Here is a 24,498-nt window from a genome sequence, read left to right as displayed (position 1 = left end):
ACCCACCCTGTAGCAGTAACCCAGCCCTGTAGCAGTAACCCAGCCCTGTAGCAGTAACCAGCCCTGTAGCAGTAACCCACCCTGTAGCATAACCCAGCCCTGTAGCAGTAACCCAGCCCTGTAACGGTACCCAGCCCTGTAGCAGTACACCCCCGCCTGTAGCAGTAACCCAGCCCTGTAACAGTACACCAGCCCTGTAGCAGTAACCCAGCCCTGTAACAACGCCCGTAGCACTGAACCACCCCGCAGCAGTAACCCAACCCCGTAGCAGTAACCCAGCCCTGTACCAGTAACCCAGCCCTGTAGCAGTCAACCAGCCCTGTAGCAGTAACCCAGCCCTGTAGCAGTAACCCAGCCCTGTACCAGTAACCCAGCCCTGTAGCAGTCAACCAGCCCTTTAGCAGTAACCCAGCCCTGTAACAGTAACCCAGCCCTGTAGCAGTAACCCAGCCCTGTAACAGTAACCCAGCCCTGTAGCAGTAACCCAGCCCTGTAGCAGTAACCCAGCCCAGCCCTTAGCGTAACAAAGCCCGTAACAGTACCCAGCCCTGTCCAGGTAACCCAGCCCTGTAGCGATAACCCAGCCATGTAGCAGTAACCCAGCCCTGTAGCAGAACCCAGCCCTGTAGCAGTAACCAGCCCTGTAGCAGTAACCCACCCGGTAACAGTAACCCAGCCCTGTAACAGTAACCCAGCCCTGTAGCAGTAACCCGGCCCTGTAGCAGTAACCCAGCCCTGTAGCAGTAACCCAGCCCTGTAAGCAGTAACCCACCCTGTACAGTAACCCAGCCCTGTAACAGTAACCCAGCCTGTAACCGTAACCCAGCCCTGTAACAGTAACCCAGCCCTGTAGCAGTAACCGGCCCTGTAGCAGTAACCCAGCCCTGTAGCAGTAAACCAGCCATGTAGCAGTAACCCAGCCCACCCTGTAACAGTAACCCAGCCCTGTAACAGTAACCCAGCCCTGTAACAGTAACCCAGCCCTGTAGCAGTAACCCAGCCCTGTAGCAGTAACCCAGCCCTGTAGCAGTAACCCAGCCCTGTAGCAGTAACCCAGCCCTGTAGCAGTAACCCAGCCCTGTAACAGTAACCCAGCCCTGTAGCAGTGAACCAGCCCCGCAGCAGTAACCCAGCCCCGTAGCAAACCCCCTGTACCAGTAACCCAGCCCTGTAGCAGTAACCCGCGAGCCCTGTACCAGTAACCCAGCCCTGTAGCAGTAACCCAGCGAGCCCTGTACAGTAACCCAGCCCTGTAACAGTAACCCAGCCCTGTAACAGTAACCCAGCCTGTACAGTAACCAGCCCTGTAACATAACCCAGCCCTGTGACAGTAACCAGCCCTGTAGCAGTAACCCAGCCCTGTAGCAACCCAGCCCTGTAGCAGTAACCCAGCCCTGTACAGTAACCAGCCCTGTAGCAGTAACCCAGCCCTGTAGCAGTAACCCAGCCCGTACGTAACCACAGCCCTGTAACAGTAACCCAGCCAGCCTGTAACAGTAACCCAGCCCTGTACAGTAACCAGCCCTGTAGCAGTAACCCAGCCCAGCCTGTAGCAGTAACCCAGCCCTGTAACAGTAACCCAGCCCTGTAGCAGTAACCCAGCCTGTAGCATAACCAGCCCTGTAGCAGTACCCAGCCCTGTAGCAGTAACCCAGCCCTGCAGTAACCCAGCCCTGTAGCATGTACCCAGCCCTGTAGCAGCCTGTAGCAGTAACCCAGCCCTGTAAGCAGTAACCAGCCCTGTAGCAGTAACCCACCTGTAGCAGTAACCCAGCCCTGTACAGTAACCCAGCCCTGTATCAGTAACCCAGCCTGTAACAGTACCCGCCCTGTAGCAGTAACCCAGCCCTGTAGCAGTAACCCAGCCCTGTAACAGTACCCAGCCCTGTAGCAGTACCCCAGCCTGTACAGTAACCCGCCCTGTAGCAGAAAACCCAGCCCTGTAACAGTAACCCAGCCCTGTAACAGTAACCCAGCCCTGTAACCGTAAGCCCAGCCTGTAGCAGTAACCCAGCCCTGTAGCAGTAACCCAGCCCTGTAGCAGTAACCCAGCCTGTAGCAGTACCCGCCTACACAGTACCCACCCGAGCAGTAACCCCCTGTAGCAGTAACCCAGCCCTGAACAGTAACCCAGCCCTGTAGCAGTAACCCAGCCCTGTACAGTAACCCAGCCCTGTAAAACCCAGCCACTGTAGCAGTAACCCAGCCCTGTAGCAGTAACCCAGCCCTGTAACAGTAACCCAGCCCTGTAGCAGTAACCCGCCCGTAAGCAGTAACCCAGCCCTGTAGCAGTAACCCACCCTGTAACCAGTAACCCAGCCCTGTAGCAGATAACCCACCCTGTAACAGTAACCAGCCCTGTAGCAGTAACCCAGCCCTGTACAGTAACCCAGCCCTGTAACGTACCAGCCCGTAGCAGTAACCCAGCCTGTAGCAGTAACCCAGCCCTGTACAGTAACCCAGCCCAGCCCTGTAACAGTAACCCACGCTGTAACAGTAACCCAGCCCTGCGAGCAGTAACCCAGCCTGTAACAGTAACCGCCAGCCCTGTAGCAATAACCCAGCCCTGTACAGTAACCCACCTGTAGCAGTAACCAGCCACCTGTACAGTAACCACCCTGTACAGTAACCACAGCCAGCCTGTAGCAGTAACCCAGCCCTGTAACAGTAACCCAGCCATGTAACAGTAACCCAGCCCTGTAACAGTAACCCAGCCCTGTAGCAGTAACCCAGCCCTGTAGCAGTAACCCAGCCCTGTAGCAGTAACCCAGCCCTGTAAGCATTAACCCAGCCTGTAGCAGTAACCCAGCCCTGTAACAGTAACCCAGCCCTGTAGCAGTAACCCAGCCCTGTAACAGTAACCCAGCCTGTAGCAGTAACCCACCTGTAGCAAACCCCCCTGTAGCAGTAACCCAGCCCTGTAGCAGTAACCCAGCCCTGTAAGCAGTAACCCAGCCCTTACAGTAACCCAGCCCTGTAAGCAGTAACCCAGCCTGTAGCAGTAACCCAGCCCCCTGTAGCAGTAAACAGCCTGTAGCAGTAACCACCCAGCCCTGTAGCAGTACCCAGCCTGTACAGTAACCCAGCCCTGTAACAGTAACCCAGCCCTGTACAGAACCACCCCGCAGCAGTAACCCAGCCCGTAGCAGTAACCCAGCCCTGTACAGTACCCAGCCCTGTAGCAGTAACCCAGCGAGCCCTGTAGCAGTAACCCAGCCCTGTAACGTCCCCAGCCCTGTAACAGTAACCCAGCCATGTATAACAGTAACCCAGCCCTGTAACAGTAACCCAGCCTGTAGCAGTAAACCCAGCCTGTAGCAGTAACCCAGCCCTGTAGCAGTACCCAGCCCTGTAGCAGTAACCCAGCCCTGTAGCGTAACCAGCCCAGACCCTGTAGCAGTAACCCAGCCTGTAGCAGTAACCCAGCCCAGCCCTGTAGCAGTAACCCAGCCCTGTAACAAACCGCCTGTAGCAGTACCCAGCCTGTAGCAGTAACCAGCCCTGTAGCAGTACACCAGCCCTGTAGCAGTAACCCAGCCCTGTAGCAGTAACCCAGCCCTGTACAGTAACCAAGCCCTTTAGCGATAACCAGCCCTGTAGCAGTAACCCAGCCTGTAGCAGTAACCCAGCCCTGTAGCAGTAACCCAGCCTGTAGCAGTAACCCAGCCCTGTAACAGTAACCCAGCCTGTAGCAGTAACCCAGCCCTGTAGCAGTAACCCAGCCCTGTAACAGTAACCCAGCCCTGTAACAGTAACCCAGCCCTGTAGCAGTAACCCAGCCCTGTAGCAGTAACCCAGCCCTGTAGCAGTAACCCAGCCCTGTAACAGTAACCCAGCCCTGTAGCAGTAACCCAGCCCTGTAGCAGTAACCCAGCCTAACATAACCCCCTGTAACAGTACCCAGCCCTGTAGCAGTAACCCAGCCCTGTAGCAGTAACCAGCTCAGCAGAACCAGCCCGCAGCAGTAACCCAGCCCTGTAGCACTAACCCAGCCCTGTAGCAGTAACCCAGCCCTGTAGCAGTAACCCAGCCCTGTAGCAGTAACCCAGCCCTGTACAGTAACCAGCCAGACCTGTAGCAGTAACCCAGCCCTGTAGCAGTAACCACCAGCCCTGTAGCAGTAACCAGCCCTGTAACAGTACCCAGACCCTGTAGCAGTAACCCAGCCCTGTAGCAGTAACCCAGCGCCTGTAGCAGTAACCCAGCCCTGTAGCAGTAACCCAGCCCTGTAGCAGTAACCCAGCCCTGTAAGCAGTAACCAGCCTGTAGCAGTAACCCAGCCCTGTAGCAGTAACCCAGCCCTGTAACAGTCCCAGCCCTGTAGCAGTAACCCAGCCCTGTAACAGTAAACCCAGCCCTGTAGCAGTAACCCAGCCCTGTAGCAGTAACCCAGCCTGTAGCAGTAACCCAGCCCTGTAGCAGTAACCCAGCCCTTAATAACCAGCCTGTAACAGTAACCCACCCTGTACAGTACCCAGCCTGTAGCAGTAACCCTGCCCTGTAACGTAACCCAGCCCTGTAACAGTAACCCAGCCCTGTAGCAGTAACCCAGCCCTGTAGCAGTAACCAGCCCTGTAGCATAACCCAGCTCTGTAACAGTAACCCAGCCCTGTAGCAGTAACCCAGCCCTGTAGCAGTAACCCCAGCCCTGTAACAGTAACCCAGCCTGTAACAGTAACCCGCCAGCCCTGTAGCAGAAACCCGCCAGCCCTGTAGCAGTAACCCAGCCCTGTAGCAGTAACCCAGCCCTGTAGCGAACCACCTGTAGCAGTAACCCAGCCCTGTAGCAGTAACCCAGCCCTGTAACAGTAACCCAGCCCTGTAGCAGATACCCAGACCGTACAGTAACCCAGCCCTGTAACAGTAACCCAGCCCTGTAACAGTAACCCACCCACCCTGTAACAGTACACCCACAGCCCTGTAGCAGTAACCCAGCCCTGTAACAGTAACCCAGCCCTGTAACAGTAACCCAGCCTGTAGCAGTAACCCAGCCCTGTAGCAGTAACCCAGCCCTGTAGCAGTAACCACCCTGTAGCAGTAACCCGCCCTGTAGCAGTAACCCAGCCTGTAGCAGTAACCCTCCCAGCCGTAACAGTAACCCAGCCTGTAGCAGTAACCCAGCCCATGTAACAGTAACCCAGCCTGTAGCAGTAACCCAGCCCTGTAACAGTAACACCCAGCCACTGTAACAGTAACCCAGCCCTGTAGCAGTAACCAGCCCTGTAGCAGTACCCAGCCCTGTAGCAGTAACCCAGCCCTGTAGCAGTAACCCCCTGTAGCAGTAACCCAGCCATGTAACAGTACCCACCCTGTAACATAACCCAGCCCTGTAACAGTAACCAGCCCTGTAGCAGTAACCCAGCCCTGTAAGCAGTAACCCAGCCCTGTAGCAGTAACCCAGCCCGTAGCAGTAACCCAGCCCTGTACACAGTAACCAGCCCTGTACAGTAACCCCCCTGTAGCAGTAACCCAGCCCTGTAGCAGTAACCCGCCTAACACCGCCCTGTAGCAGTAACCCAGCCCTGTAGCAGTAACTCAGCCGTGTAGCACTGAACCAGCCCCGCAGCAGTAACCCAGCCCCGTAGCAGTAACCCAGCCCTGTAGCAGTAACCCAGCCCTGTAACAGTAACCCGCACCGTACAGTCAACCAGCCCTGTAGCAGTAACCCAGCCCTGTAGCAGTAACCCAGCCCTGTACCAGTAACCCAGCCCTGTACAGTCAACAGCCTTAGCGTAACCCAGCCCTGTAACAGTAACCCAGCCCTGTAGCAGTAACCCAGCCCTGTAACAGTAACCAGCCCTGTAGCAGTAACCCAGCCCTGTAGCAGTAACCCAGCCCTGTAGCAGTAACCCAGCCCTGTAGCAGTCAACCAGCCCTGTAGCAGTAACCCAGCACTGTAGCAGTAACCCTGCCCTGTAGCAGTAACCCAGCCCTGTAACAGTAACCCTGCCCTGTACCAGTAACCCAGCCCTGTAGCAGTAACCCAGCCCTGTAGCAGTAACCCAGCCCTGTAGCAGTAACTCAGCCTTGTAGCAGAGAACACCCGCAGCAGTAACCAGCCTGTACAGTAACCCAGCCCTGTAGCAGTAACCCAGCTGAGCCCTGTAGCAGTCACCAGCCCTGTAGCAGTAACCCAGCCACTGTACCGTACCAGCCCTGTACATAACCCGCCCTGTACAGTAACCACAGCCCTGTAGCAGTAACCCAGCCATGTAGCAGTAACCCGCCATGAACAGTAACCCAGCCCTGTACAGTAACCCAGCCCTGTAGCAGTAACCCAGCCCTGTAGCTCTAACCCAGCCCTGTAGCAGTAACTCAGCCCTGTAACAGTAACCCAGCCCTGTAGCAGTAACCCAGCCCTGTAGCAGTAACCCAGCCCTGTAGCAGTAACCCAGCCATGTAGCAGTCAACCAGCCCTGTAGCAGTAACCCAGCCCTGTAGCAGTAACCCTGCCCTGTACCAGTAACCCAGCCCTGTAGCATAACCCAGCCCTGTAGCAGTAACCCAGCCCTGTAAGCAGTAACCAGCCTTGTAGCAGTAACCAGCCCCACAGCACAATAACACAGCCCTGTAGCAGTAACCCAGCCCTGTAGCAGTAACCCAGCCGCCCTGTAGCAGTCACCAGCCCTGTAGCAGTACACCAGCCCTGTAGCAGTAACCCAGCCCATTTAGCATAACCCAGCCATGTAACAGAACCCAGCCCGTAACAGTAACCCAGCCCTGTAGCAGTACCCACCCTGTAGCTCTAACCCAGCCCTGTAGCAGTAACTCAGCCCTGTAACAGTAACCCAGCCCTGTAACAGTAACCCAGCCCTGTAACAGTAGCCCAGCCCTGTAGCAGTAACCCTGCCCTGTAAAAGTAACCCAGCCCTGTAACAGTAACCCAGCCCTGTAGCAGTAACCCAGCGCTGTAACAGTAACCCAGCCCTGCAGCAGTAACCCAGCCCTGTAGCAGTAACCCAGCCCTTGTCAGTACACCAGCCCCTTAACAGTACCCAGCCCTGTAACAGTAACCCAGCCCTGTAGCAGTAACCCAGCCCTGTAACAGTAACCCAGCCCTGTAACAGTAACCCAGCCATGTAGCAGTAACCCAGCCCTGTAGCAGTAACCCAGCCCTGTAACAGTAACCCAGCCCTGTAACAGTAACCCAGCCCTGTAACAGTAACCCAGCCCTGTAGCAGTAACCCAGCCCTGTAGCAGTAACTCAGCCTTGTAGCAGTGAACCAGCCCCGCAGCAGTAACCCAGCCCCGTAGCAGTAACCCAGCCCTGTACCAGTAACCCAGCCCTGTAGCAGTAACCCAGCCGAGCCCTGTACCAGTAACCCAGCCCTGTAGCAGTAACCCCAGCCGAGCCTGTAGCAGTAACCCACAGCCCGTAACGTAACCCAGCCCTGTAACAGTAACCCAGCCATCGTAACGTAACACCACCCTGTAACAGTAACCCAGCCCTGTAGCAGTAAACAGCCTGTACAGTAACCCAGCCCTGTAGCAGTAACCCAGCCCTGTAGCAGTAACAACCAGCCCAGCCCTGTAGCAGTAACCCAGACCCTGTAGCAGTAACCAGCCCATCCCTGTAGCAGTAACCCAGCCCTGTAGCAGTAACCCAGCCTGTAACAGTACCCCCGTACAGTACCAGCCCGCAGTAACACCAGCCCGTAGCAGTAACCAGCCCGACGTACCCAGCCCTGTAGCAGTAACCCAGCCGAGCCCTGTACCAGTAACCCAGCCCTGTAGCAGTAACCCAGCCGAGCCCTGTAGCAGTAACCCAGCCCTGTAACAGTAACCCAGCCCTGTAACAGTAACCCAGCCATGTAACAGTAACCCAGCCCTGTAACAGTAACCCAGCCCTGTAGCGTAACCCAGCCCTGTAGCAGTAACCCAGCCCTGTAGCAGTAACCCAGCCCTGTAGCAGTAACCCAGCCTAGTACAGTAACCCAGCCCTGTAGCAGTAACCCAGCCCTGTAGACAGTAACCCGCCCTTAGCAGTACCCAGCCCTGTAGCAGTAACCCAGCCCTGTAGCAGTAACCCAGCCCAGCCCTGTAGCAGTAACCCAGCCCTGTAACAGTAACCCAGCCCCTGTAGCAGTAACCCAGCCCTGAACCAGTACACCGCTGACATAACCCAGCCTGTAGCAGTAACCCAGCCCTGTATACCACCCTGTAGCAGTAACCCAGCCCGTAGCAGTAACCCAGCCCTGTAGCAGTAACCCAGCCCTGTAGCAGTAACCAGCCTGTAGCAGTAACCCAGCCCTGTAGCAGTAACCCAGCCCGGTAACAGTAACCACCCTGTAAAACCCAGCCCTGTAGCAGTAACCCAGCCCTGTAGCAGTAACCCAGCCCTGTAACAGTAACCCACTGTAGCAGTAACCCAGCCCTGTAGCAGTAACACAGCCCTGTAACGATAACCCAGCCCTGTAACAGTAACCCAGCCCTGTAGCAGTAACCCAGCCATGTAGCAGTAACCCAGCCCTGTAACAGTAACCCAGCCCTGTAGCAGTAACCCAGCCATGTAGCAGTAACCCAGCCCTGTAACAGTAGCCCAGCCCTGTAGCAGTAACCGAGCCCTGTAGCAGTAACCCAGCCCTGTAGCAGTAACCCAGCCATGTAGCAGTAACCCAGCCCTGTAACAGTAACCCAGCCCTGTAACAGTAACCCAGCACTGTAGCAGTAACCCAGCCCTGTAACAGTAACCCAGCCCTGTAACAGTAACCCGCCCTGTACAGTAACCAGCCTGTAACAGTAACCCACCCTGTAGTAAACCCACCCTGTAGCAGTAACCCAGCCCTGTACAGTAACCCAGCCTACAGTAACCCAGCCGTAGCATACACGCCCTGTAGCAGTAACCCAGCCCTGTAGCAGTAACCCAGCCTGTAGCAGTAACCAGCCCTTAGCAGTAAACCCAGCTCGTACAGTAACCAGCCCTGTAACAGTAACCCAGCCCTGTAACAGTAACCCAGCCCTGTAGCAGTAACCCAGCCATGTAACAGTAACCCAGCCCTGTAACAGTAACCCAGCCCTGTAGCAGTAACCCAGCCCTGTAGCAGTAACCCAGCCCTGTAACAGTAACCCAGCCCAGCCCTGTAGCAGTAACCCAGCCCTGTAGCAGTAACCCAGCCCTGTAACAGTAACCCAGCCTGTCACATAACCCAGCCCTTAGCAGTAACCAGCCATGTAGCAGTAACCCAGCCCTGTAGCAGTAACCCAGCCCTGTAACAGTAACCCAGCCCTGTAGCAGTAACCCAGCCCTGTAGCAGTAACCCAGCCCTGTAGCAGTAACCCAGCCCAGCCCTGTAACAGTAACCCAGCCCTCTAGCAGTAACCCAGCCCTGTAGCAGTAACCCAGCCCTGTAGCAGTAACCCAGCCCTGTAACAGTAACCCAGCCCTGTAACAGTAACCCAGCCCTGTAGCAGTAACCCAGCCCTATAGCAGTAACCCAGCCCTGTAACAGTAACCCAGCCCTGTAGCAGTAACCCAGCCCTGTAGCAGTAACCCATGCCCGTAGCAGTACCCAGCCCTGTAGCAGTAACCCAGCCCTGTAGCAGTAACCCAGCCCAGCCCTGTAGCAGTAACCCAGCCCTGTAGCAGTAACCCAGCCCAGCCCTGTAGCAGTAACCCAGCCCTGTAGCAGTAACCCAGCCCTGTAACAGTAACCCAGCCCTGTAGCAGTGAACCAGCCCCGCAGCAGTAACCCAGCCCCGTAGCAGTAACCCAGCCCTGTACCAGTAACCCAGCCCTGTAGCAGTAACCCAGCCGAGCCCTGTACCAGTAACCCAGCCCTGTAGCAGTAACCCAGCCGAGCCCTGTAGCAGTAACCCAGCCCTGTAAAGTAACCCAGCCCTGTACAGTAACCCAGCCCTGTAGCAGTAACCCAGCCCTGTAGCACAGTAACCCAGCCCTGTAGCAGTAACCCAGCCCTGTAGCAGTAACCCAGCCCTAGCATAGCAGTACAGTAACCCAGCCCTGTAGCAGTAACCCAGCCCTGTAGCAGTAACCCAGCCCTGTAGCAGTAACCCAGCCCTGTAGCAGTAACCCAGCCCTGTAGCAGTAACCCAGCCCTGTAGCAGTAACCCAGCCCAGCCCTGTAGCAGTAACCCAGCCCTGTAGCAGTAACCCAGCCCAGCCCTGTAGCAGTAACCCAGCCTGTACAGTACCCAGCCCTGTAGCAGTAACCCAGCCAGTAGCTAACCCAGCCTGGTAAGCAGTAACCAGCCCTGTAGCAGTAACCCAGCCCTGTAGCAGTAACCCAGCCCTGTAGCAGTAACCAGCCGTAGCAGTACCCACTGTAGCAGTAACCGCAGCCCTGTAGCAGTACACCCTGTAACAGTAACCCAGCCCTGTAACAGTAACCCACGCCCTGTAGCAGTAACCCAGCCCGTAGCAGTAACCCAGCCCTGTAACAGTGAACCCAGCCTGTAGCAGTAACCAGCCCTGTAGCAGTTAACCCAGCCCTGTAACAGTACCCAGCCCTGTAACAGTAACCCAGCCCTGTAGCAGTAACCCAGCCATGTAGCAGTAACCCAGCCCTGTAACAGTAACCACCCAGCCCTGTAGCAGTAACCCAGCTGTAGCAGTAACCCAGCCCTGTAACAGTAAGCCCAGCCCTGTAGCAGTACACCGACCCTGTAGCAGTAACCCAGCCCTGTAGCAGTAACCCAGCCATGTAGCAGTAACCCAGCCCTGTAACAGTAACCCAGCCCTGTAACAGTAACCCAGCCCTGTAGCAGTAACCCAGCCCTGTAACAGTAACCCAGCCCTGTAACAGTAACCCAGCCCTGTAACAGTAACCCAGCCATGTAGCAGTAACCCAGCCCTGTAGCAGTAACCCAGCCCTGTAGCAGTAACCCAGCCCTGTAGCAGTAACCCAAGCCCTGTAACAGTAACCCAGCCCTGTAACAGTAACCCAGCCTGTACAGTAACCCGCCTAGCAGTAACCCAGCCCTGTAACAGTAACCGCACCTGTAGCAGTAACCCAGCCCTGTAGCAGTAACCCAGCCCTGTAGCAGTAACCCAGCCCTGTAGCAGTAACCCAGCCCTGTAGCAGTAACCCAGCCCGCCTGTAGCAGTAACCAGCCCTGTAGCATAACCCACCGCACCTGTAACAGTAACCCAGCCCTGTAGCAGTAACCCAGCCCTGTAACAGTAACCCAGCCATGTAGCAGTGAAACAGCCCCGCAGCAGTAACCCAGCCCTGTACCAGTAACCCAGCCCTGTAGCAGTAACCCAGCCGAGCCCTGTACCAGTAACCCAGCCCTGTAGCAGTAACCCAGCCGAGCCCTGTAGCAGTAACCCAGCCCTGTAACAGTAACCCAGCCCTGTAACAGTAACCCAGCCATGTAACAGTAACCCAGCCCTGTAACAGTAACCCAGCCCTGTAGCAGTAACCCAGCCCTGTAGCAGTAACCCAGCCCTGTAGCAGTAACCAGCCCTGTAGCAGTAACCCAGCCCTGTAGCAGTAACCCAGCCCTGTACCAGTACCCCTGTACAGTAACCCAGCCCTGTAGCAGTAACCCAGCCAGCCCTGTAGCAGTAACCCTGTAGCAGTAACCCAGCCCAGCCTGTAGCAGTAACCCAGCCCTGTAACAGTAACCCAGCCCTGTAGCAGTAACCCAGCCTGTAGCAGTAACCCAGCCCTGTAGCAGTAAACCAGCCCTGTAGCAGTAACCAGCCCTTAGCAGTAACCCAGCCCTGTAGCAGTAACCCAGCCTGTACAGTAACCCAGCCTGTAGCAGTAACCCACCCTGTAGCAGTAACCCAGCCCTGTAACAGTAACCCAGCCCTGTAGCAGTAACCCAGCCCCGCAGCAGTAACCCAGCCCCGTAGCAGTAACCCAGCCCTGTACCAGTAACCCAGCCCTGTAAGCAGTAACCCAGCCCTGTAGCAGTAACCCAGCCCTGTAACATAACCCACCTGTAACAGTAACCCAGCCACTGTAGCAGTAACCCAGCCATGTAGCAGTAACCCAGCCCTGTAACAGTAACCCAGCCCTGTAGCAGTAACCCAGCCATGTAGCAGTAACCCAGCCCTGTAACAGTAGCCCAGCCCTGTAGCAGTAACCGAGCCCTGTAGCAGTAACCCAGCCCTGTAGCAGTAACCCAGCCATGTAGCAGTAACCCAGCCCTGTAACAGTAACCCAGCCCTGTAACAGTAACCAGCCCTGTACAGTAACCCAGCCCTGTAACAGTAACCAGCCCTGTAACAGTAACCAGCCCTGTACAGTAACCCAGCCCTGTGAACGTAAACCCAGCCCTGTAGCAGTAACCCAGCCCTGTAGCAGTAACCCAGCCCTGTAACAGTAACCCAGCCCTGTAACAGTAACCCAGCCCTGTAGCAGTAACCCAGCCCTGTAGCAGTAACCCAGCCCTGTAGCAGTAACCCAGCCCTGTAGCAGTAACCCAGCCCTGTAGCAGTAACCCAGATCTGTAGCAGTAACCCAGCCCTGTAACAGTAACCCAGCCCTGTAACAGTAACCCAGCCCTGTAGCAGTAACCCAGCCATGTAACAGTAACCCAGCCCTGTAACAGTAACCCCACCTGTAGCAGTAACCCAGCCTGTAGCAGTAACCCAGCCCGTAACATAACCCAGCCCTGTAGCAGTAACCCAGCCCTGTAGCAGTAACCCAGCCCTGTACAAGTAACCCGCCCTGTACAGTACCCAGCCCTCTAGCAGTAACCCAGCCCTGTAGCAGTAACCCAGCCCTGTAACAGTAACCCAGCCCTGTAGCAGTAACCCAGCCCTGTAGCAGTAACCCAGCCCTGTAACAGTAACCCAGCCCAGCCCTGTAGCAGTAACCCAGCCCTGTAGCAGTAACCAGCCTGTAACAGTAACCCAGCCCTGTAACAGTAACCCAGCGTAGCAGTAACCCAGCCATGTAGCAGTAACCCAGCCCTGTAGCAGTAACCCAGCCCTGTAACAGTAACCCAGCCCTGTAGCAGTAACCCAGCCATGTAGCAGTAACCCAGCCCTGTAACAGTAACCCAGCCCTGTAACAGTAACCCAGCCATGTAGCAGTAACCCAGCACTGTAGCAGTAACCCAGCCATGTAGCAGTAACCCAGCCCTGTCAGTACCCAGCCCTTAACAGTAACCCAGCCCTGTAACAGTAACCAGCCCTGTAGCAGTAACCCAGCCCTGTAACAGTAACCCAGCCCTGTAGCAGTAACCCGGCCCTGTAGCAGTAACCCAGCCCTGTAGCAGTAACCCAGCCCTGTAGCAGAAACCCAGCCATGTAGCAGTAACCCAGCCATGTAACAGTACCCACCCTGTAACGTAACCCAGCCCTGTAACAGTAACCCACGCCTGTAACAGTAACCCAGCCATGTAGCATACCAGCCTTAGCAGTAACCCAGCCCTGTAGCAGTAACCCAGCCCTGTAGCAGTAACCCAGCCCTGTAGCAGTAACCCAGCCCTGTAACAGTAACCCAGCCCTGTAGCAGTAACCCAGCCCTGTAGCAGTAACCCAGCCCTGTAGCAGTAACCCAGCCCTGTAGCAGTAACTCAGCCGTGTAGCAGTGAACCAGCCCCGCAGCAGTAACCCAGCCCCGTAGCAGTAACCCAGCCCTGTACCAGTAACCCAGCCCTGTAGCAGTCAACCAGCCCTGTAGCAGTAACCCAGCCCTGTAGCAGTAACCCAGCCCTGTAGCAGTAACCCAGCCCTGTAACAGTAACCCAGCCCTGTAGCAGTAACCCAGCCCTGTAGCAGTAACCCAGCCCTGTAACAGTAACCCAGCCCTGTAACAGTAACCCAGCCCTGTAACAGTAACCCAGCCCTGTAACAGTAACCCAGCCCTGTAGCAGTAACCCAGCCCTGTAGCAGTAACCCAGCCCTGTAGCAGTAACCCAGCCATGTAGCAGTCAACCAGCCCTGTAGCAGTAACCCAGCCCTGTAGCAGTAACCCTGCCCTGTACCAGTAACCCAGCCCTGTAGCAGTAACCCAGCCCTGTAGCAGTAACCCAGCCCTGTAGCAGTAACTCAGCCTTGTAGCAGTGAACCAGCCCCGCAGCAGTAACCCAGCCCTGTAGCAGTAACCCAGCCCTGTAGCAGTAACCCAGCCGAGCCCTGTAGCAGTCAACCAGCCCTGTAGCAGTAACCCAGCCCTGTAGCAGTAACCCAGCCCTGTACCAATAACCCTGCCCTGTAGCAGTAACCCAGCCCTGTAGCAGTAACCCAGCCATGTAGCAGTAACCCAGCCCTGTAGCAGTAACCCAGCCCTGTAGCAGTAACCCAGCCCTGTAGCAGTAACCCAGCCCTGTAACAGTAACCCAGCCCTGTAACAGTAACCCAGCCCTGTAGCAGTAACCCAGCCCTGTAGCTCTAACCCAGCCCTGTAGCAGTAACTCAGCCCTGTAACAGTAACCCAGCCCTGTAACAGTAACCCAGCCCTGTAACAGTACACCAGCCCTGTAGCAGTAACCCAGCCCTGTAGCAGTAACCCGCATGTAGCAGTAACCCAGCCCTGTAGCAGTAACCCAGCCATGTAGCAGTAACCCAGCCCTGTAACAGTAACCCTGCCCTGTAGCAGTAACCCAGCCCTGTAACAGTAACCCAGCCCTGTAGCAGTAACCCAGCCCTGTAACAGTAACCCAGCCCTGTAACAGTAACCCAGCCCTGTAGCAGTAACCCAGCCCTGTAACAGTAACCCAGCCCTGTAGCAGTAACCCAGCCCAGCCCTGTAGCAGTAACCCAGCCCTGTAGCAGTAACCCAGCCCTGTAACAGTAACCAGCCCGTAGCAGTAACACAGCCCTGTAACAGTAACCCAGCCCTGTAACAGTAACCCAGCCCTGTAGCAGTAACCCGGCCCTGTAGCAGTAACCCAGCCCTGTAGCAGTAACCCAGCCCTGTACCAGTAACCCAGCCCTGTAGCAGTCAACCAGCCCTGTAGCAGTAACCCAGCCCTGTAGCAGTAACCCAGCCATGTAGCAGTAACCCAGCCCTGTAGCAGTAACCCAGCCATGTAGCAGTAACCCAGCCCTGTAACAGTAACCCAGCCCTGTAGCAGTAACCCAGCCCTGTAGCAGTAACCCAGCCCTGTAACAGTAACCCAGCCCTGTAGCAGTAACCCAGCCCTGTAACAGTAACCCAGCCCTGTAACAGTAACCCAGTCCTGTAGCAGTAACCCAGCCCTGTAACACGTAACCCAGCCCTGAGCATAACCCACCTGTAGCATCCCAGCCCTGTAGCAGTAACCCAGCCATGTAGCAGTAACCCAGCCCTGTAGCAGTAACCCAGCCATGTAGCAGTAACCCAGCCCTGTAGCAGTAACCCAGCCATGTAACAGTACCCACCCGTAACGTAACCAGCCCTGTAGCAGTAACCCAGCCCGTAGCTCTAACCCAGCCCTGTAGCAGTAACTCAGCCCTGTAACAGTAACCCAGCCCTGTAGCAGTAACCCAGCCATACACCAGCCCTGTAGCAGTAACCCAGCCCTGTAGCAGTAACCCAGCCCTGTAGCAGTAACCCGCAGTAAGCGTAACCAGCCCTGTAGCTCTAACCCAGCCCTGTAGCAGTAACTCAGCCCTGTAACAGTAACCCAGCCCTGTAGCAGTAACCCAGCCATGTAGAGCATAACCCAGCCCTGTAACAGTAACCCAGCCTGACAGTAACCCAGCCCTGTAACAGTAACCCAGCCATGTAGCAGTAACCCAGCCCTGTAGCAGTAACCCAGCCCTGTAACAGTAACCCAGCGCTGTAACAGTAACCCAGCCCTGTAGCAGTAACCAGCCTGTAGCAGTAACCACACCTGTAACAGTAACCCAGCCCTGTAGCAGTAACCCAGCCCTGTAACAGTAACCCAGCACCTGTAGCAGTAACCCAGCCCTGTAACAGTAACCCAGCCCTGTAGAGCGTAACCCAGCCCTGTAACAGTAACCCGCCTGTAGCAGTAACCCAGCCCTGTAACGAACAACCCACAGTAAACCCGCCCTGTAACAGTAACCAGCCTGTAGCAGTAACCCAGCCCTGTAACAGTAACCCAGCCCTGTAGCAGTAACCCAGCCCTGTAACAGATGATAGTGAGCAGATAGACTGTGTGTGTGTCTCTCTGTGTTAGTGTCTCAGTTTGGGGACATAGTATTTTAGTCTAGGACCAGTCCCTCTAGTCAGTCTATCATTTAGACTGTAAATAAAACATCAGAAGTTTTACTGTTTGATGTAAAAGTACTATGTGGAAAGGCTTTCAACAGAACATTTCTCAATCTGGGCATTTTGAGACTTGTGTGAACCAAGCTCCCATGACGACTAGCTCCCATGACGACTAGCTCCAATGACGACTAGCTCCCATGACGACTAGCTTTGCTCAAGACCTGAAGACTAGAGTTAACTCCCCAAGCTAATGCCTAGCTTTCAGCTCAGTGGGATAACACAGTACTGTGGGACACAAACAACCCCAAAGTTAAAACTGTAGCTCTTCTGGGGAAACAGAGGTGACTTCCCGGGATGTGTGTATGTACAGTACCAGTCAAAAGTTTGGACACACCTACTTGTTCAAGGGTTTTTCTACATTGTAGAATAATAGTGAAGACATCAGAACTATGAAATAACACATATGGAATCATGTAGTAACCAAAAAAGTGTTAAACAAATCAAAATCTATTTAATATTTTATATTATTCAAAGTAGCCACCCCTTTCCTTGATGACAGCTTTCTCAACATCTCAAAACATCAGGCAGGAAGTTAAAGCTCGGTCACAAATGGGCCTTACAAATGGACAATGACCCCAAGCATACTTCCAAAGTTGTGGCAAAATGGCTTAAGGACAACAAAGACAAGGTATTAGAGTGGCCATCACAAAGCCCTGACCTCATCCTATAGAAAATGTGTGGGCAGAACTGAAAAAGCGTGTGCGAGCAAGGAGGCCTACAAACCTGATTCAGTTACACCAGTTCTGCCAGGAGGAATGGGCCAAAATTCACCCAACTTATTTTGGGAAGCTTGAAACGTTTGCCCCAAGGTAAACAATTTAAAAGCAATGCTACCAAATACTAATTGAGTGTCCAAATACTTCTGACCCACTGGGAATGTGATGAAAGAAATAAAAGCTGAAATAAATCATTCTCTCTACTATTATTCTGACATTTCACATTCTGAAAATAAAGTGGTGATCCTAACTGACCTAAGACAGGGGAATTTTTACAAGGGTTAAATGTCAGAAATTGTGAAAAACTGAGTTTAAATGTATTTGGCTAAGGTGTATGTAAACTTCCGACTTCAACTGTATGTGTTTGAGTGAGTGAGTGGATGCTACCACTGGTCCCAACCCCGTTAGCCGTGCTGACAGCCTGGTAGTATTTGCTGTAGCTCTTCTGGGTCAGTAGGGGGGCATTCCAGTAACATTACCATAATACCACTAGAACTACCATTAACACCCACACCAATACCTTAATATCCCTGGTAGAGGTACCCACCCCATTAGCTGTGCTGACATCCTGGTAGTAGATGCTATAGCTCTTCTGGGTCAGTAGGGGGGCGTTCCAATAACCATTACCATAATACCACTAAAACTACCATTAACACCCACACCAATACCTTAATATCCCTAGTAGAGGTACCCACCCCGTTAGCCGTGCTGACAGCCTGGTAGTAGATGCTGTAGCTCTTCTGTGGCAGTAGGGGGGCGTTCCAGTATCCACCGTAGGTCTTGTTGTCTCCCACAGTGAAGGGTTGAGTAGCCTGTAGCCCCACGGCGGGGAACTCAGCTGTGAAGTAGTACCCGGAGTTGAGGACTGTGGAGTTCTGGAAGTGGATGGGGACAGGGTAACAGCGGAGAATCTCAACCGCACCCCTCCTCGCCCTCCGAGGCCTCTCCTCTTCTACCACCACCTGGTACCCACTGAGGGGGAGAAGGAGGGGGGAGAAGGAGGGGAGAGAGGGGGAGAAGGAGGAGGGGAGAGAATATGGGGAGAAGGAGGGGAGGGAGGGGGAGAAGGGAAGAGAGGTAAGATGGGGGAGAAGGAGGGAAGGGAGGGGAGAGAGGGCGAAGGAGGGGAGAGAGGGCGAAGGAGGGGAGAGAGGTAAGATGGGGGAGAAGGAGGGAAAGGAGGGGAGAGAGAATATGGGGGAGGGGGAGAAGGAGGGGAGAGAGAATATGGTGAGAAGGAGGGGAGAGAGAATATGGTGAGAAGGAGGGGAGAGAGAATATGGGGGAGGGGGAGAAGGAGGGGAGAGAGAATATGGGGGAGGGGGAGAAGGAGGGGAGAGAGAATATGGGGGAGGGGGAGAAGGAGGGGAGAGAGAATGTGGGGGAGGGGGAGAAGGAGGGGAGAGAGAATGTGGGGGAAAAATGGGGGGATACGTGAAAACAGTATTCTAGAATAAACAAAGCAGATTTGTAAAATATATGATATAAGGTTTTAAATAACCAACTAATTTGTTTTAATTTGATAACAAAGAAACCCAGTTGAACCCCTTATAATTTATCCTGCTGTAGTATGATCATTATCAACACACACCTAAGATGTTGAACCCCTAATAATTTACCCTGCTGTAGTATGATCATTATCAACACACACCTAAGATGTTGAACCCCTAATAATTTATCCTGCTGTAGTATGATCATTATCAACACACACCTAAGATGTTGAACCCCTAATAATTTATCCTGCTGTAGTATGATCATTATCAACACACACCTAAGATGTTGAACCCCTAATAATTTACCCTGCTGTAGTATGATCATTATCAACACACACCTAAGATGTTGAACCCCTAATAATTTATCCTGCTGTAGTATGATCATTATCAACACACACCTAAGATGTTGAACCCCTAATAATTTATCCTGCTGTAGTATGATCATTATCAACACACACCTAAGATGGTGAACCCCTAATAATTTACCCTGCTGTAGTATGATCATTATCAACACACACCTAAGATGTTGAACCCCTAATAATTTATCCTACTGTAGTATGATCATTATCAACACACACCTAAGATGTTGAACCCCTAATAATTTATCCTACTGTAGTATGATCATTATCAACACACACCTAAGATGTTGAACCCCTAATAATTTATCCTGCTGTAGTATGATCATTATCAACACACACCTAAGATGGTGAACCCCTAATAATTTATCCTACTGTAGTATGATCATTATCAACACACACCTAAGATGTTGAACCCCTAATAATTTATCCTGCTGTAGTATGATCATTATCAACACACACCTAAGATGCTTTCTACAAACCTAAACTCTCTCTTTTTAGTTCCCTCTTCCTGTCTTTCTGTGACCCAGGTGTCCTGACACGACCTACCCTCTGACCTCTAACCCCTGCCCTCGTTAGGGGGACAGTTAATTAGTGTTGTGATTCCTCCTGCTGCCTTTCAGCAGTAGTTAATATTTAAACACCTCTCTCCTCCCAGTCCAGCTGCACTAAGTCATGTAGTATAGCGATATACTGGATTACTATTCTATAAGGAAGGCTCTGAGAGAACTCTGTGGTTTCACTTCAACATTAGGTTGCAAAAAAAAATTATAAAAACTTTTCCAAAATTCCCCAGTATTTCAGAAATCATGGTTTTAGTGTTTTGGATTTCCCGCTTATTCCCTCCTGATTTCAGGAATGTTCTAACCAGGATGTCGGACATATTTAAAATGTTTTATTTAACCTTGTTTCAACTAGGTAAGTCAGTTAAGAACAAACTCTTATTTACAATGACAGCATACCCCAGCCAAACCCTAACCCCGGACGACACCGAGCCAATAGTACGCCACCCTATGGGACTCCCAATCACGGCCGGTTGTAATACAGCCTGGAATCGAACCAGGGTCTGTAGTGACACCTCTAGCACTGAGATGCTGCGCCTTAGACCACTGCACCACTCGGGGGGGGGGGGGGCAATATTGTCTCTTTCTAATATTTGGGGGACATGACCCAAACCCCGTTCCCATGTAAATTAGGCAGAGCGTCACCAAGACCTCACTATGACCACAAGGTTCATTAACAACCCTACAAACACCTGTTGAAGAACTTGGGGTGAAAGGTCAAACACCTTATGAAGCACTGGGGGTGAAAGGTCAAACACCTTATGAAGCACTGGGGGTGAAAGGTCAAACACCTTATGAAGCACTGGGGGTGAAAGGTCAAACACCTTATGAATCACTGGGGGTGAAAGGTCAAACGCCTTACGAAGCACTAGGGGTGAAAGGTCAAACACCTTACGAAGCACTGGGGGTGAAAGGTCAAACACCTTACGAAGCACTGGGGGTGAAAGGTCAAACACCTTATGAAGCACTGGGGGTGAAAGGTCAAACACCTTATGAAGCACTGGGGGTGAAAGGTCAAAAACCTTATGAAGCACTGGGGGTGAAAGGTCAAACACCATATGAAGCACTGGGGGTGAAAGGTCAAACACCTTATGAAGCACTGGGGGTGAAAGGTCAAACACCTTATGAAGCACTGGGGGTGAAAGGTCAAACACCTTACGAAGCACTGGGGGTGAAAGGTCAAACACCTTATGAAGCACTGGGGGTGAAAGGTCAAACACCTTATGAAGCACTGGGGGTGAAAGGTCAAACACCTTATGAAGCACTGCGGGTGAAAGGTCAAACACCATATGAAGCACTGGGGGTGAAAGGTCAAACACCTTATGAAGCACTGGGGGTGAAAGGTCAAACACCTTATGAAGCACTGGGGGTGAAAGGTCAAACACCTTATGAAGCACTGGGGGTGAAAGGTCAAACACCTTATGAAGCACTGGGGGTGAAAGGTCAAACACCTTATGAAGCACTGGGGGTGAAAGGTCAAACACCTTATGAAGCACTGGGGGTGAAAGGTCAAACACCATATGAAGCACTGGGGGTGAAAGGTCAAACACCTTATGAAGCACTGGGGGTGAAAGGTCAAACACCTTATGAAGCACTGGGGGTGAAAGGTCAAACACCTTATGAAGCACTGGGGGTGAAAGGTCAAACACCTTATGAAGCACTGGGGGTGAAAGGTCAAACACCTTATGAATCACTGGGGGTGAAAGGTCAAACGCCTTACGAAGCACGAGGGGTGAAAGGTCAAACACCTTACGAAGCACTGGGGGTGAAAGGTCAAACACCTTACGAAGCACTGGGGGTGAAAGGTCAAACACCTTATGAAGCACTGGGGGTGAAAGGTCAAACACCTTATGAAGCACTGGGGGTGAAAGGTCAAACACCTTATGAAGCACTGGGGGTGAAAGGTCAAACACCATATGAAGCACTGGGGGTGAAAGGTCAAACACCTTATGAAGCACTGGGGGTGAAAGGTCAAACACCTTATGAAGCACTGGGGGTGAAAGGTCAAACACCTTACGAAGCACTGGGGGTGAAAGGTCAAACACCTTATGAAGCACTGGGGGTGAAAGGTCAAACACCTTATGAAGCACTGGGGGTGAAAGGTCAAACACCTTATGAAGCACTGGGGGTGAAAGGTCAAACACCATATGAAGCACTGGGGGTGAAAGGTCAAACACCTTATGAAGCACTGGGGGTGAAAGGTCAAACACCTTATGAAGCACTGGGGGTGAAAGGTCAAACACCTTATGAAGCACTGGGGGTGAAAGGTCAAACACCTTATGAAGCACTGGGGGTGAAAGGTCAAACACCATATGACGCATTAGGGGTTAAAGAGCACACACTGTACACATAGGGATATTTCATCATTGAATTCTAACCAGGTAAAACAATCTTCTGTGAGATTATACATTCGGGGTAGGTTGGATCTTTAGCTAAAATGTTATTACTTTCAGTTTTAATAATCAGAGACTTCGGGGAAAAGGCCATCGGGGGAGGCAGTGGTTGGTACAGTAGACATATGTCATTTAATTAACTATGTTTATACACTACGCTTTTTATTCCCAGGTAACCTTTTCATACATATAGTTTCCAGACAAACATAATTTATTAGAGATTAACCAATCCAAAAGTCAGATTACCATTCCGATTACATTAATCTTCGAGGTTGGTCGGTCATAGCTCGCTGCACAGGAATTTAGTTTATTAGTATTTCTGCAATAGACTGCCAGTGTAAATGGGTTTCTGCAGTAGACTACCAGTGTAAATGGGTTTCTGCAGTAGACTACCAGTGTAAATGGGTTTCTGCAGTAGACTACCAGTGTAAATGGGTTTCTGCAGTAGACTACCAGTGTAAATGGGTTTCTACAGTAGACTGCCAGTGTAAATGGGTTTCTACAGTAGACTACCAGTGTAAATGGGTTTCTGCAGTAGACTACCAGTGTAAATGGGTTTCTGCAGTAGACTACCAGTGTAAATGGGTTTCTGCAGTAGACTACAAGTGTAAATGGGTTTCTGTAGTAGACTACCAGTGTAAATGGGTTTCTGCAGTAACCTACCAGTGTAAATGGGTTTCTGCAGTAGACTACCAGTGTAAATGGGTTTCTGCAGTAGACTACCAGTGTAAATGGGTTTCTGCAGTAGACTACCAGTGTAAATGGGTTTCTGCAGTAGACTACCAGTGTAAATGGGTTTCTGCAGTAGACTACCAGTGTAAATGGGTTTCTGCAGTAGACTACCAGTGTAAATGGGTTTCTGCAGTAGACTACCAGTGTAAATGGGTTTCTGCAGTAACCTACCAGTGTAAATGGGTTTCTGCAGTAGACTACCAGTGTAAATGGGTTTCTGCAGTAGACTACCAGTGTAAATGGCTTTCTACAGTAACCTACCAGTGTAAATGGGTTTCTGCAGTAGACTACCAGTGTAAATGGGTTTCTGCAGTAGACTACCAGTGTAAATGGGTTTCTGCAGTAGACTACCAGTGTAAATTGGTTTCTGCAGTAGACTACCAGTGTAAATGGGTTTCTACAGTAGACTACCAGTGCAAATTGGTTTCTGCAGTAGACTGCCAGTGTAAATGGGTTTCTGCAGTAGACTACCAGTGTAAATGGGTTTCTGCAGTAGACTACCAGTGTAAATGGGTTTCTGCAGTAGACTACCAGTGTAAATGGGTTTCTGCAGTAGACTACCAGTGTAAATGGGTTTCTGCAGTAGACTACCAGTGTAAATGGGTTTCTGCAGTAGACTACCAGTGTAAATTGGTTTCTGCAGTAGACTACCAGTGTAAATGGGTTTCTACAGTAGACTACCAGTGTAAATGGGTTTCTGCAGTAGACTAACAGTGTAAATGGGTTTCTGCAGTAGACTACCAGTGTAAATGGGTTTCTGCAGTAGACTACCAGTGTAAATGGGTTTCTACAGTAGACTACCAGTGTAAATGGGTTTCTGCAGGAGACTACCGGTGTAAATGGGTTTCTGCAGTAACCTTCCAGTGTAAATGGGTTTCTACAGTAGACTGCCAGTGTAAATGGGTTTCTGCAGTAGACTGCCAGTGAAAATGGGTTTCTGCAGTAGACTACCAGTGTAAATGGGTTTCTGCAGTAGACTACCAGTGTAAATGGGTTTCTGCAGTAGACTACCAGTGTAAATGGGTTTCTGCAGTAGACTACCAGTGTAAATGGGTTTCTGCAGTAGACTACCAGTGTAAATGGGTTTCTGCAGTAGACTACCAGTGTAAATGGGTTTCTGCAGTAGACTACCAGTGTAAATGGGTTTCTACAGTAGACTACCAGTGTAAATGGGTTTCTGCAGTAGACTACCAGTGTAAATGGGTTTCTACAGTAGACTACCAGTGTAAATGGGTTTCTGCAGTAACCTTCCAGTGTAAATGGGTTTCTACAGTAGACTGCCAGTGTAAATGGGTTTCTGCAGTAGACTGCCAGTGTAAATGGGTTTCTGCAGTAGACTACCAGTGTAAATGGGTTTCTGCAGTAACCTACCAGTGTAAATGGGTTTCTGCAGTAGACTACCAGTGTAAATGGGTTTCTACAGTAGACTGCCAGTGTAAATGGGTTTCTGCATTAGATTACCAGTGTAAATGGGTTTCTGCAGTAGGCTGCCAGTGTAAATGGGTTTCTGCAGTAGATTACCAGTGTAAATGGGTTTCTGCAGTAGACTACCAGTGTAAATGGGTTTCTGCAGTAGATTACCAGTGTAAATGGGTTTCTGCAGTAGATTACCAGTGTAAATGGGTTTCTGCAGTAGACTACCAGTGTAAATGGCTTTCTACAGTAACCTACCAGTGTAAATGGGTTTCTGCAGTAGACTACCAGTGTAAATGGGTTTCTGCAGTAGACTACCAGTGTAAATGGGTTTCTGCAGTAGACTACCAGTGTAAATGGGTTTCTGCAGTAGACTACCAGTGTAAATGGCTTTCTACAGTAACCTACCAGTGTAAATGGGTTTCTGCAGTAGACTACCAGTGTAAATGGGTTTCTGCAGTAGACTACCAGTGTAAATGGGTTTCTGCAGTAGACTACCAGTGTAAATTGGTTTCTGCAGTAGACTACCAGTGTAAATGGGTTTCTACAGTAGACTACCAGTGTAAATTGGTTTCTGCAGTAGACTGCCAGTGTAAATGGGTTTCTGCAGTAGACTACCAGTGTAAATGGGTTTCTGCAGTAGACTACCAGTGTAAATGGGTTTCTGCAGTAGACTACCAGTGTAAATGGGTT

General features: G+C 51.9%; 1 protein-coding gene across 1 annotated transcript in view; it reads right to left on the bottom strand.

Annotated features, from left to right (window-relative positions):
* Positions 1 to 24,498, bottom strand: part of LOC120040143 (receptor-type tyrosine-protein phosphatase mu-like) — a gene marked incomplete at both ends in the record, with an annotated part of 207,391 nt that overhangs the window by 80,215 nt on the left and 102,678 nt on the right. The window contains one exon of the mRNA XM_038985393.1: positions 17,551 to 17,827. Within this exon, the coding sequence (XP_038841321.1) occupies positions 17,551 to 17,827 (277 nt within the window). The remainder of the gene's footprint in view (positions 1 to 17,550; positions 17,828 to 24,498) is intronic.

This window comes from Salvelinus namaycush, unplaced genomic scaffold (genome assembly GCF_016432855.1).
Source record: "Salvelinus namaycush isolate Seneca unplaced genomic scaffold, SaNama_1.0 Scaffold329, whole genome shotgun sequence".
Classification (NCBI taxonomy): Eukaryota; Metazoa; Chordata; class Actinopteri; order Salmoniformes; family Salmonidae; genus Salvelinus; species Salvelinus namaycush.
Note: the sequence above shows the minus strand (reverse complement) of the source record. Positions and strands in the feature narration are given on the sequence as shown.